The following is a 14,354-nucleotide window of genomic DNA, read 5'->3' as shown; positions in this document are numbered from 1 at the left end:
AACCACTATTTCACAATTTGAGCCCGGTGAATCCCGGCATTGTCATCTTGGAATATGCCCGTGCCATCAGGGAAGAAAAAAATCTATTGATGGAATAACCTGGTCATTCAGTGTATTCAGGTAGTAAGATGACCTCATTCTTTGGGCACATAACATTGCTGAACCTAGACCTGACCAACTGCAGCAACCCCAGATCATAGCACTGCCCCCACAAGCTTGTACGGTAGGCACTAGGCACGATGGGTGCATCACTTTAGCCGCCTCTCTTCTTATGCTGATGCACCCATCACTCTGGAACAGGGTAAATCTGGACTCATCAGAGCACATGACCGTCTTCCATTGCTCCAGAGTCCAATCTTTATGCTCCCTAGCAAATTGAAGCCGTTTTTGCTGGTTAGCCTCACTGACAAGTGGTTTTCTTAAGGCTACACAGCTGTTTAGTCCCAATCCCTTGAGTTACCTTTACATTGTGCATGTGGAAATGCTCTTACTTTCACTATTAAACATATCCCTGAGTTCTACTGTTGTTTTTCTACGATTTGTTTTCACCATGTTTAAGTGATCGCTGATCATTTTTTTCCGACCACATTCCTTCCTCGAAGGTAATGTTTCCCCACTGTCCTTCCGATTTTTAATAATGCGTTGGAAAGTTCTTAACCCGATTTTAATAGTTTCAGTAATCTCCTTAGATGTTTTCTCTGCTTGATGCATGCCAATAATTTGACCCTTCTGAAACAGATTAGCATCTTTTCTATGACCACAGGATGTATCTTTCGACATGGTTGTTTAACAAATGAGAAGCTACTCACTGGATCAGTTAGGGTTAAATAACTTGTTGCCAGCTGAAACATAATCACCCATGCAGTAATTATCCAATGGGAGGCTCTTACCTATTTGCTTAAATCCAGGTGTTGACCTTTTTTTTTTGGCCAGGCCAGCCCATTAAAGAAGAAGGGGTAATTAAATTGGGAATCCAGTGTTTGCATACTGGTGGAAATATGCATTATTGGTGTTATGCATCTTGCTTTTAACATTGGTGCTTTTGTTATAGTTTTCCTTTTGCTATTCATAAAAAATAAAAAAGTAGCAAGGTTATAAACAAAATACAAAATGCAAAAATTCTCAGACAGATATGAATGTTGCAATTAGGGCTGATCTTGGGAGGGTGGTTATATTATAAAAACTTGATTGTGGGACCTGATTAGTGAAATTTAATCAAATGGTTTATACAAAGCCTTTGCCTTAATTTCCCTAATTTAATTGTGTATCCCTGATTTACTAATACAACTTACTAATTAAAGTAACTCAGCTGAGTCAACTCAGTTATTCAGCAGAAACCACTAGTGTAAGGCATCAGGTAAGTAGTTTGCAGTGATGTCCTTTAAGACCATTGATCAGATGAAAAGACATACATATGGGCCAACATAAATGACAAATCTTCCATGAAACTGTGCTGTAGCAAAACCATGCCTACTGCACATAAGCTCATGGTTACCATTAAGTGACCATGGTCACTTTATTGTGAAATACATGAGAAAAAAGCAACAAAGCTTGCATGGTAACTAACAAATAAAATGCAGTCATTATCATATGACTATCATATCAATATCACATACAATGTTATTGTGAATTATTAGCACATTCATGACCTGTTAGAATCCTTAATGAGGTTTTACAGGGTTTGTTTTATTCATAAAAATATATGACATATATCTTATTACTATGTGCTGTAAAGAGCTCTTATAACTTCATTACCAAAGCCAGTAAGGCACTGAATCTCAGGATAACAAGACAAATTTACATTTAGAGCTTTGGGCAGATGCACTTATTTAGAGCAACTTACACATTAATCAATGTGACAGTATGTGTGTGCCTTGGGAATTAAACCCATGCCCTTGGAGTTGCTAACACCTTGCTTTGTCAGGTGAGCTACAGGAGAACAAGAGCAGGTTGCAAATTCAATTTAAAGATTTTCTTCAAAAATTGCAACGTGAAAAGACTGTATAACCAATGGAAAACTGTTCTTTGTTCTTCTCTAGACAGCTGTCTAGTTTATTGTAGTCACAAAACTTTGTATGTTCTAACAGTCAAAAAAGGTGCGCTGTTTCTTTAAGAGGCACTTGCTTAGGGTGCAGTTGCGTTGTGTATGTACCTCCGTGCAGAGGAACAGAGAGAGTTTGTGCTGTACCATGACAAACCATTGGATCCTACTCGTACGTAATGCAACCACTGCACTTCGGACTAGTTCTAGTTCATGTATGAAGGGAACATTGGAAGCTGTGAGACCTGGCTTTACATGGTTTAAGCATCTAATACACAAATCAGTTAGTACTGTCAACAAATGTCTGGATCACTGTTTAACACCTACACCATGAACTTTGTTTCTCATTTATTTATTTTGCCTCCCCAAATCCCTCTCTCTGCTGTCTGGTATAGAGTGTATTTAAAACTGAAATTGAATGTGTGTGTGTGTGTGTTCCAAAGGGTTATTTTTTTCTGCTGAATAGTGACGCACAAATACAGGATTGTAGGCAAGTTAATGTTGCCTGGGCTGATGTGCTGTCATCACCGTCACAGATTACAATGCATCGTGTAGACTGCTTAGTCACAGTTCCTAGTCAGCAATAACAGGTCAAGTGACCTTCACACAGAAAATCATACACCAGAGTCAGGACAAAGTACAGACAATTATTTAATCCAGACTATTTTAAATACATCCATGCTGTTCTTTTATGGAATTATATTAAGATGATATCTTTTGGTTTGCTTTGCAAAGGCTCCTGACTCCATCTTTCACACTCTGCAGAAGGCATAGGATAATTTTAGAGTCTCACTGTTTGCTCCTCACTACATGCTTACAGAGCAAACTTCTGGATTTTGTTAAAAGAGAGCACTTTCTCCTGCTGCCGACCACATCTCTGTTAAAGGACCACCTCTCTGTTAAAGGGTGGATGCACCTGCTATCTTTGTTCTCTCATACATTCTTTTGTTTTTCAGTCAGTTGTGTTCAGGATATAGTAAACCTTCACTGGTGCACTTTTTGTTGCCATGCATTATTCAAAGAATCGGGTTATCTTATGAGAAAAAACCAAAGGGTTTGCACAGTTTTGGGATAAAGCCCTAAATTTAAATTACCTGCTATTCACGATTCAACTACTTCTAAAGAAGGTTGCATACTCTTTTATACAAGGTATACACATTGATAAAACACCTAGTTAAACATCAAGTAAAAAAGTTAGTTGGTTAAGTGGAGATAATGTACTAGGTTCTCGGGTGCTCTATATTCTGTTTGTAGTACCCTCGGTTAAAAAAGGGTGATATAAAGTACCTGTAAATAAGGGAGCCAGGTTCCATTAGTGTATGGAAATATTTTGAAAGTGAGGAATAATGGGTCACCTTGTACTTACAGTGATAGCAGACAGGGACTTGCTGCTCAGAAGAGATTATGTATGTGTATATACACCAAAATATTCACAAGATGTGGCAAAATATAGAATTGTTGGTGGTACTATTAGATGCCTGACATTTTGAATTTACTAAAACACCTTCTAGTTCATGTTTTAAATACCTGTAACGGTACGCTCCCCTTCCCACTTATCATGAAATATGGCCCGCCACATCCAGTGGCAGTTTACAGTTGACTGTGTTCACTGTGACTGCCCTGTTGGTTGCCACACCCCCTTGTTAGCACACACCTGCACCTTGTTTCGTTTCACGTATGTATGTATATAAACCCCTATGTTTGGTACCACATTGTTGGTCATTGTTAGATTTTTGTATCATGGTCATGTTTTATACTGTGTTCACATAAGTCTTAGCATTTACATGCTTTTTCTTTTGTGTTACTTGTGTGTGTTAATATCACGTTGCACAGATTGTTATGTGCGAGTGCCATATTGTTTATCATTCTTGTCTTGTGTAAATAAATGTCTGTCTACATCAAGAGAGGTCTGTGCATCCTGATCTTTGCCTTGTGGCACTCGGGCAGTCACAGAATGACCGACCACCACAGGATGCCGACTCTCTCGACTAAAGGACTACTCATGGGGATGTGCTCAAGGCTGAACTATCAGGATGGCACAGAGCAGGTGTGCACCGAGAGGAATCACGCTGCTCTGATGCAAGAGGATATTCCCCTAGCCAAGGCTGACATCCCAACCTGCTGCCTGGATCCCTGCATGTTGGGGAGAGGACCCCGACCAGAGCTAGTGGCCACAACGGAAAAGGAGGAGGAGGACAAAGTCTGCCCCAGACAAGAATGGAAAATTCCGTGGAATTTCTTGGGTGGGTGGGGGGGCATAGTGCTACTGGGCCAGGCCCATGAGGAGCTTGCCGTGCAACAGTGGCCTGGGGTTCGCTGTCTCGATGGTCGATGCGTCGGGGGGCGGGGGGGGGGGGGGGGGGGGGGGGGGTTCTGGAACAGTAAACTCCCCTTCCCAGTTATCACTTGGTAAGGCCTGCCATATGCAGTAGTAGCTTACTGTTGACTGTGACTGCCCTGTTTGATGCCACACCCCCTTGTTAGTACACACCTGCACCTTGTTATTCATTTCACATATGTATGTATATAAACCCCTGTGTTTGGTACTACATTGTCAGTCATTGCTAGATGTTTGTATCATGTTAATCTTTTATCCATGTTTGTATGCTTTTGCTCTTGTTTTTGTTAATATCACATTGTTGTGAATGCCATATTGTTTATCATTCTTGTCTTGGGAGTAATTGTTTGTGTAAGTGTATGTATGTATGTATATATATATATATATATATATATATATATATATATATATATATATATATATATATATATATATATATATAGTTCCTCTTTAGTCCCAATTTCAAATACCACATGTATCTGTGACAGTCAGTTAAAGATATAATCTGCTTTTAAGAACCCTAAAAATGGCCTAAAAAGCATTTCATTTCAAAAGGTTTGTGGAACTGTAGAGAGACTCAGTCTCCTGCAGAATGCAATTTGATCATCTCTATGTTTCAGAGTTTGAAATGTAGTACTGATCTCCTGTACTAAGAATCATTGTGATAATGAGCTTGTGTGTATGTGTTTATATATCTCTGTGAGGATAAAATGTCCCCCACAGCAATATCTGACATTTTTAACTTTTTGGGGAGGGACTACCTTGTGATCATGTTCAAATGCTTTTCTTTCTTTTTTTCCAAAAATGTGTAATTTCATTTGAAAAATTAAGAGTCAAACAATGCACTTTTGTTACTGTGGTTAAGGTTAGAATTAGGGTTAGATGTAGGTGTAGCATTAATAGCTATAGCTATTAGCGCGTGCGTGTGCGTGTGCGTGTGCGTGTGCGTGTGTGTGTGTGTGTGTGTGTTTAAACATTTCACAACAGAGAAGAAAAGAAGAGAGAAATGGCTGTGATGTGATGTAGTAATGGTGATGCTTAGGTCACAATGAAAGTCCTCTAACCATCTTAAATCACAGGTTGATCGTATCAACACACCAAAATGTCCAGCTGCTTAAATCACATATTGTTCATCTGTATCCAGCTGGATGTAAATCCACTGCGCATATGAATGCAATGCATCAGGTAAAAATTTGCTGTGAATTGGCAATGTCTTATTAATCTTTTTAAAGTGTTATAGGCTAACATGTTAACAGGAATAATGTTTGCTGTTGTTTGACATATTTCCCTATCAGACATACTATCTTCCAGTAAAACTGGACTCTTTGGTTTAGCTCAGACTTGGCTGTTAGGAAATTTTTGTTTGTTGAGAGGGAATATTTTTATTTGTACTAGGCTCACCTGTTCCCCATCCTTCTGTACTGGAACCCCATCTGCCGCTATACAGAGAAGAAGAGAAAAAGAGAAATTAGAGTATGGGAAAATATTGGGAGGAGGCGTTACAGAAATATAGGACCTAACAGAAAGGGAGAGTAGGCAGTGTGTGAGAGAGAAAGACAACATGTCCAAAATGTTACATTAAAGGAGCATAATGGTCACGTAGTGTTTACTCTCAATCATGATTCAGCATAGGTTCTGTGTTTCCTGTAGTGGCACTGTCAAGACACGGTGTACAATGACACTGTACTGACAGTGTAATTGAATCAGATGCCAGCACCTTTCACCTAACTGTACACCCACTGTGCTTTAATTATGAGCTCAGCTTGACCTTCAAAAGGAGAAAGAGAGCAAAGGGAGAAAGAGAAGTTAGTGGAAGGAAAAACAGAATGTGAGAGGAAGAAAGAGAAGTGAAAAAAGATAGCAGAATAGTGTATTATAAAAACAGGAATCTCTCTCTCTCTGTCACACACACACACACACACACACACACACACACACACACACAGAGAGAGAGAGAGAGAGCGAGAGAGAGAGAGACCAGCTAGCTTCATAATTACCTTAAATAATAATTAAATAATGTAATAATCATGTAAGCCATCATACAAAAATAGAGGAGAATCAATGTGAAATGAATCATATGCACTTGGGTCTTTGACTTGCTAACAGATATACATTGATGGCATTTAGCTGATGCTTTTATCCAAAGCGACTTACAATTATGTCTAAATACAACTTGAGCAACTGAGGGTTAAGGGCCTTGCTCAGGGGCCCAACAATGGCACTTGTCAGTAATGGGGCTTGAACTGGCAGCCTTACGATTACAAGCTACCACTGCCCCAGATCAGGATTTTAAATGCAATTTGTTTCATTCTATTTCATTCATATTTTTTCTCCTGACACTCCTAACATTTCTGTCCTAATTAAGGATGGCTTAATTACATCGGTCCCTCTGCTAATTAAGCTTTAACACATCCTTGGTCTCAGAGCATATTTTCCTTATTTAATCAATATTATTACTTTACAGCAACATTAGGTTAGTGTCATATATGTTTGGGCCTAAAATGTGTGTATCCCTGTAAAATATTTGGAGTGGATTAAAGTGTGGGATAACTGTGTCCTGTGTTAATTTTAGCCTGTAGTCATAGTTAGTTAATAAAACATCACAACTGACTTAGCACAACTGACTTAATCTTTGCCACATGTTTGACTGTAGGGTTACTTGGAATTTCCTTACCCCAATACAACATATACAAAAGAATAACATAATTTACCTTGCTACAGTAATGTGACAGTATAACAAATATGATGTCTTATTAACACAGCTTAGTAGAGCCACAGTATAATGAATATTATGGCTTGCTTACACATCTTATCTTATTAGAGTCACTGTGCAGTATAATGAATATGATGGCTCACTGATACCACCTGATAGAGTCACTGTAGAGGGTAATAGATGTTATGGCTTGCTAACACAACTTTACATTTCAGAAATGACATTTTATTATTACTGCTACTGCTCTTATGGTCATTGCTCATCTTTGAACTTTGATCTTTGGACATGGTGACTTACTCACTGATTACTTTTTTCCCACAGCACCTAACACTGTGCCCAGGTCTAATCAGGTCTAACCCTGTGCTTCATTTAGCCAATTATTCATTATTTGCAGCAGTTATTTGGCAGTTTCTTTAAAATACAATAGGGATAGCTACTGAAAGATCTGTACTTGTTTTGTTCTTATCTCACACTTTGGTGTTTTTTATATTTGATTTTGACTCTAACAATGTACACTAAAACTTAGCTATCTGATTCATTGGCCAAAATTGTAAAACATGTTTATGTGCAAAATTGAGAGGTTTACTTTAAAATTAATTCTGTTACAAATTACTGATTACCTGTTAAAATGTATCTGTAATCAAGTACAAAGGATTACTATATTAAAGTAATGTAATCTGGTTACTTTCTGTTATTTTTTTTATTACTTTTTAACCCATTAACAGCCAAAGATCAGAAAACACTGGTCCCTTACAGAATGGCTACCAACATTGCAATTGTAAAAATTAAGTATATAAATGAAGCTCTGATTATTATTCTAATAAAAGCAATTCCCCAGCTGTTGATATGGTCTATCTCAAAAGCTCTTGTATTTTGACTCTGCAGGCTCATGATTAACTCTAGACTTGTGTACAATTTGATGATATAAACAACATGAGCCTTCCCCAGCACTGTGGCATTGCTGATAAATTAGATTTTAAATTAGACTTGAGGCCCTTTCATGCAAAATACCCAATCCCTACGCTCCTGTCAAATTGATAACCTGCACCAGTGTAAACATCCCAGACAAGTATAGTTATTTTTGTGCATCGCTGAGTACAAACTTCTTCATAGCAAACCTGTGATGCTTTGTTGGAACATACTACATAAAAGCATTCTACAGAGTTATATAGATCATGGAGTGGTCTATTTTTGTAATGGAAGAGACTCGGGAACATGAGAGGGATCCATATTCAAGTAATAATTTAATAGAAAAAGAGCTAGCCAAAGAGCAATCCAAAAAACAAAGCTAAATAAAAAAAAAAACTGGAGAAAGCAGAGGGCAAAAAACAGCAAAATTACCCAAGGGGCTAAGTAGGAAATGGACACAGTCATGGGTCAGTATACGGAAAAGATAACACAGCAAAAAAATGGCTTGGTAATGCAAACTACTGAGTAGGAAACACTTTGCACAGTTGAATCATATCTGGTGGCTTAAATAGAGAGACTGATAATGTAAAACAGGTGAGTGAGACAGCGCTAGTATTTTGGTGAGGCAGACCTCTTATGGTCAGAAGCGGTATCACTGACAGAACCCCCCTCACCCCCAAACAGGTGGATCCCGATGCTAATGCACCACATCTCTTCGGACATCCTGTTGGCCAAGGAGCAGGGAAACCTCTGTGGGCAGCATGAAAGTCCCAAATAAGCGAGAGATCCAGCACATCCTGTGTTAATCCTGCTCCTCTCCTCAGGACAGTATCCCTCCCAGTCCACTGTATCATGCATCCCCGTCAGCAAGAGTCCAGAAGTGTATTCACAAGGTAGGCTGGGGATCCCTCAATATCCAGAGAAAGAGGTCTCATCTGTGTTTTGCACACAACAGACTAGGGGGGCAGGCAGGTTTAAGCAAGGACATATGAAAGGTGGGGGATATCCTGTAGTGAAATAGAGAGTGAGGTGGAAGCTGCAACTGGTATGACACTGGGTTAATTCTTTGCAGAACTTTGAAAGGTCCCATGTAGATGGGGTTTACAGCAGGGGATTTTCAATCAAAGGTCTGTAGTTGATAGCCACACCACCTTTCCAGGGGTGTACGAGGGACAATCTCTGCAGTGGCGATTGGCCTGTATCTTTTTTTCTGGTAGCTCTCCAGAGTTGAGCCTCTTCCCAGGTCTGTTTGCTATGCCTAAACCAATCAATCACAGAGGGGACAAGAGAGGGTTCCCCTGACCAGGGAAACAGAGGAGGCTGATAACCTAGGATACACTGAAATGGGGTTAAACCAGTAGATGAATGAGTTAAGGAGTTTTGTGGGTGCTCCACCCAGGGCAAAAAGTGACACCAATCATGTTGGGATTCACTGCAATAGGACCAAAGGACTCTCCTGCTTAAGTCGCTCAACCTGTCCATTGGACTGGGGATGAAGTTAGACTGATAGATATGATCAGCAATGAACAAAATGACTGCCACACCCTCAAAGTAAACTGTGTACCCCCATCTTAGACAATGTTGACTGGTAAGCCATAATAATGAAAAACAAAATTGCCTCTGCCATTTGCATAGCTGTGGGGAGCTTGGGGAGGGGAATAAGTCTGCAGTCATTGGAAAACTGGTGGATGTCCATCATAATGCACGTGTTATCTTGAAAGAGTGGCAGATCAGTGACGAAATCCACTGATAGATCGGACCAGGAACGTTTGGGAATGGAAGTGGCTTGAGTAGTCTGGCGAGTACTTGACAAGGGGTTTTGCTCTGAGCACATTGTATGTGAGCTAATATGACAAAGGGAGGAATGGGTTTCAAAGTCTCAGAAGCATCTTTAATGTCAAACATATGTGATGGAACATCAGCTTTAGCATTCTTGGAACCTGACCTGAATGTGAGTGTGTGGTTGAACCGATTAAAAATAGTGCCCATTGTGCTTCCCTGGTGTCTAAACGTCACATAGCCTTGACATATTATAAATTCTTCAGTGAAGTCAGTGAGTATCAGAAATAGATGAACGGTGACCTCTAACCAGTGCCTCCACTCTTGCAGGGTTGATTTTATGGCCAGCAGCTCTCTGTTCCCTTTGTCATAATTCCTCTCCACAGGGGAAGGTTAGTGGGAATAAAAGGTGCAGGGGTATAATTTTGCAGGTATACCATGGTGTTCAGAGGGGGCAATCTTACACCAATCACAGAGGTATCTACTTCAACTACAAAGGATAGGGAGTTTAAGAATGAGCACTGTGGTGATGTGTTTCTTTAAAACCAGGTCGATGTGACAATTTTTAAATTTTGCTGAGCATAATGCTCTTGTTGGAAATTGCACAGCACTCCAATGGATTATGTTGAAAAGCAGATCATAATCCTGATGACCTTTCTAAATTCACAGTGCAATATCATTGAAGAGTAAGATGGAGTTTATAACCTGATAATGACTACTTTGCATAAAGTACTATGAGGAAAATGACTGACTGTTTACACTCCAGTAATGTGCTTTATTTTCAAATAAACACAACAGAAAATTCATTTAATAAAGATAACTTACTTAACATGTAAAACTATCTTGATTAAATGGACATAAAATAAAAAGCACATTCATGAAAAACAAATTACATGTCAGGAGTTGAAAAAAAATCCCATGGTCATGATAAATTTTGTGTCTGCATTAAACAAATCCCGTGCCAATGAAAACCAATGCTATTATCGCTCAAATTGAACGGCACGCATTAATGAAAGGAAAGAAGCGCATGAATCACACCATAAAGATCTCACAAAGGAAGCATTCCCAGTCACAAATTACATGTTAGAGATCAGATGAAAGTCATTGTAGAATGAAAATGAGATTCCTTATTTAAGGAGGCTTCAGAACTGCACAGAAATATAAAATAGAAGAAATTACAATATAATAATGAGTTCCAGATTGAATTGGAACTCCCAGGTAAGTACTTGTAAGTTTCAGGTAAATGTTCAATTGAAATAAAGAAAGTGTTTTATAAAGAAGGAATTGATCTTTAAATTTCTCCAATATGTTTAATTGTGTTGCTTTAGTTTATTTATGGTTAAGAGGGTATTTTGTCTTGTAGAGCATCTTACTTGAAACTCAGTTTAGCTGTTCATAGTTGCAGTGTGTTCTGATGTGCAATCTCTGTATTTTCCCCATCCTCTCCACAGCAGAATTAGGTTCAGGCTTTCTTATAGGATTATTTTGTTCAGACACAGTGTTTGCAAGTAAGTATGTAACAGTTGGATTTTCTACAGGTAGATATTCATGCACAGGATTTTTTTTTTTTATTCAGGTTTCTCATTGACAGGTTGACCAACTACTTCACGGTTAGCAGGAGTCGGACTGACAGCAAGTTCAGCAGTGGAGGAGGCTTGTATGATAGGTTTACTTGCCAGTGTCTCAATTTCATGAACTTGCATCATTTCTACAGGCTCTAACCAAGGACCTGAATAGACTAGATAATCATCTTTTGAGCTTGACTGAAATAACAGGTCCTTCTGGTCATTTTCAGGCAGTGTTTGGCATATTCTACGATACTTTTCATTCACACTGGAGGGTTTCTCCTCAATCATGGGTAGGAACCCACAATGCAATGTATGGATCATCTTTAATTTCAGGCTTGACAGCGTAAACTGAAAGCTCTCCAACAAGACCTACAACAATATGCACAATAGATTCCCATTTATAAGACAACCTTTGTTTCCCTGCAACCTTATATTCCTGACCAGTACTCTGTCAGCTTTTTCCACTGCAGATTCATCTGTCAAATCTAGTTTCATTTATTTCTGCTATGTTGGTTGTATTTTCAGTAATCAGTGTTTCTCAAATAGCTTTGCTTCTTAGATATTTGGGATGACTTGGAGCCCTTCAGGATTTTCCCTGTGCACAAAACTATCAGGTAGAGACTCTGGATGCAGAGTAAAGGACTGTCTCAAGAGGACTGTCCCATCTTGGTGAACAAGATGGGCTTCACAGATAGCTTCTTCACAGATTACTACTTCAGTTGAGACATGAGTAACATCAACAAACTCCGGTAAGTGATGCAATGTGAATTGTTGAACTCGTTCATGCTCTTTCTGGGAAACAGGATCATCAACCCAGGCACCATGGGGGTGTCTAGAAAGACCATGTTCATCTATGTTATACTTACCAGCTTGGTACTGAAGGTTAAATGAAAATGCTGATAGGCCAAAAAACCAAATGTAGTTTATTGCATCTAACATCACAGAAGTGAGAATGCATGTCAATTAATTTCTAATAATGACAACTGCAAATGAATTCCCATACTGATAATCCCTACATTTTTCAGTTAGAGCCCATTTGAGAGCTAAGAACTATGAGCTGGATAACTCGCCAAGCTACATGAAAGACCATGGATGGCAAAAGCGATAAGCTGTGTGTGACCATCGTTGTATATAAGTAACTTTTTGAACAAATTTCAGTTTTAAAAGAGGCTAGATGAAAAAGGTATTTTACTCCGTTATATTACTCCATCAATGTTCCTCCCATAAAATTTAAAAATATTTTTCCCCACAACCTTTCAAGTGTGGGAGCTAGTGAAATCGCTAAAGTGTGTCACTGGTTTGTAGACCGACATAATGAAAAGCGAATATGCATATTTTCTGGTGTTGGGATTCAAATAATTTCACTTATGAAAGTTAGCTTTAGCTCGTAATATATCCTTTCCTTTAAGGCTTACATATCTGTGTGGGAAATCGGTGCTCTCTCCTGGTGTACATTATTAATATAAAAGTAAAGTGTGGTCCGAATATCAATGTTATTCTGAGAAAAAAAATGGCTGGCTAGCTAGCTATGTAGCTATAATGAAAAAATAATTTTCTTAAGGCAACATAAAAAAGATGCAGCAGCTCAATTGAACTCATGGCGTGCAGCAATGCATGCCCCATATTGGGGGATATTTTCAAGATTATAAAGATTATAAAAGTTTCAAGTCTATAAAAATTAAGGTTTGTTATTGATTTTATATTTTGATATTTATTTAGACCACATACAGGGGCAGTCAGTTGTGGGTGCCATGACGAGTTACACGAGTCTATAACCTGCCTAGAGAGCCGAGCCTCAAGTCTGATGCTTAGTCAGTTTCATAGAATGTCCTGAAGGGCTGGTAGGGGAGTTGGTGTAAATAGCCCAGTTAGGTCAGGTCCAATCTTATGCGTGAGTATACGATAGGTGAGTATGAGGTCACCTCGAAGCTGCCTATAGTGCAAGGAGAACATCCCTAGGGTTTCAAGCCTAGTGCCATAGTCCATGCCTCACATGCCGCATACCATCTTAGTGCCAACCCGTAAAACGTGCTCCAGGGCCATTTTGTCCGTCACGAGACAAAGTGGATTTGCCTGAATGCAATATTCCAGGTGTGGCCTGACAAACACAGAGAATATCCTAACAAATATGTCACAGGTGATTTTACTGAAGGCCCTACCTACGAATCATCCATAGAACATGAAAACCCTTGGTGGGTGAATACTGCCATTGATCACTAGCCTTGAAATCACCAGAAAGGGTGAAGCCTAGGTCTTTGATCTGGCTGACGGAAGGGATATTAACCGACACAGTACAGAGCACTTCTCCCAGTTGATCGGTAGCTCCCATATCTCCGACCAACCCCAGAGCCGATCTAGGGCACTCTGTAAGTTATCTGCCCCCCAGGCTTGTCCACAGTAGCCATAGTTTAAGGTCATCTGCAAACAACAGGGATGACAGATCCAGGGACTCAGGGATATCATTCACATACAAGGAAAACAGTATGGGCCCAAGTACAGACCCTTGAGGGAACCCACTAATAACAGAAGTCCTAGGTGACATGCTAGTGCCAACACAAACACACTGTTCTCTACCGTCGAGGAAGGCCGAGATCCAGTCCAACAACCTGCCACATATACCAAAGGTTCTCAATTTGAAACAAAGTCTTTGATGTGGAACCTTATCAAACCCCTTGCAGAAGTCTATAAAGACTACATCCACAGCATGGCCCTGCTGAACCATGTCAGTCCACATCTCTTTGGCAGACAGCAAGTTCATCAGGCAGGAATATCCCTTCTGAAAACCATTTTCGAATGTGTACTGGAGAAGCCTATTCGCAAAGGCACAAGACCCTGGGGAAGCTGTCAGAGCCCTCCAGCATATCTCCGGAGAATTAAAGTCCCCTAGAATCAAACACCTATTCGATGCATGTGACCTCAGAAAATCAAAGACTGCAGTGGCCAGGCTATCTGGACTTATGTATAAGACCACAATGCTGATATTGTTGGGTTGTACAATAGCAGTCA

At 39.6% G+C, this 14,354-nt stretch overlaps 1 protein-coding gene across 8 annotated transcripts in view; it reads right to left on the bottom strand.

Annotated features, from left to right (window-relative positions):
• Positions 1–14,354, bottom strand: part of fam131bb (family with sequence similarity 131 member Bb) — a 41,876-nt gene that overhangs the window by 10,325 nt on the left and 17,197 nt on the right. For 7 of the 8 annotated variants that reach the window (XM_027006727.2, XM_027006728.2, XM_027006729.2 and 4 more), the window contains one exon: positions 5,781–5,818. The exons of the other annotated variant lie outside the window; for it this stretch is intronic. In XM_027006727.2, coding sequence (XP_026862528.2) covers positions 5,781–5,818 — 38 coding nt within the window. The remainder of the gene's footprint in view (positions 1–5,780; positions 5,819–14,354) is intronic. 8 annotated transcript variants of the gene reach the window in all.

Source organism: Electrophorus electricus, chromosome 10 (genome assembly GCF_013358815.1).
Source record: "Electrophorus electricus isolate fEleEle1 chromosome 10, fEleEle1.pri, whole genome shotgun sequence".
NCBI lineage: Eukaryota > Metazoa > Chordata > Actinopteri > Gymnotiformes > Gymnotidae > Electrophorus > Electrophorus electricus.
Note: the sequence above shows the minus strand (reverse complement) of the source record. Positions and strands in the feature narration are given on the sequence as shown.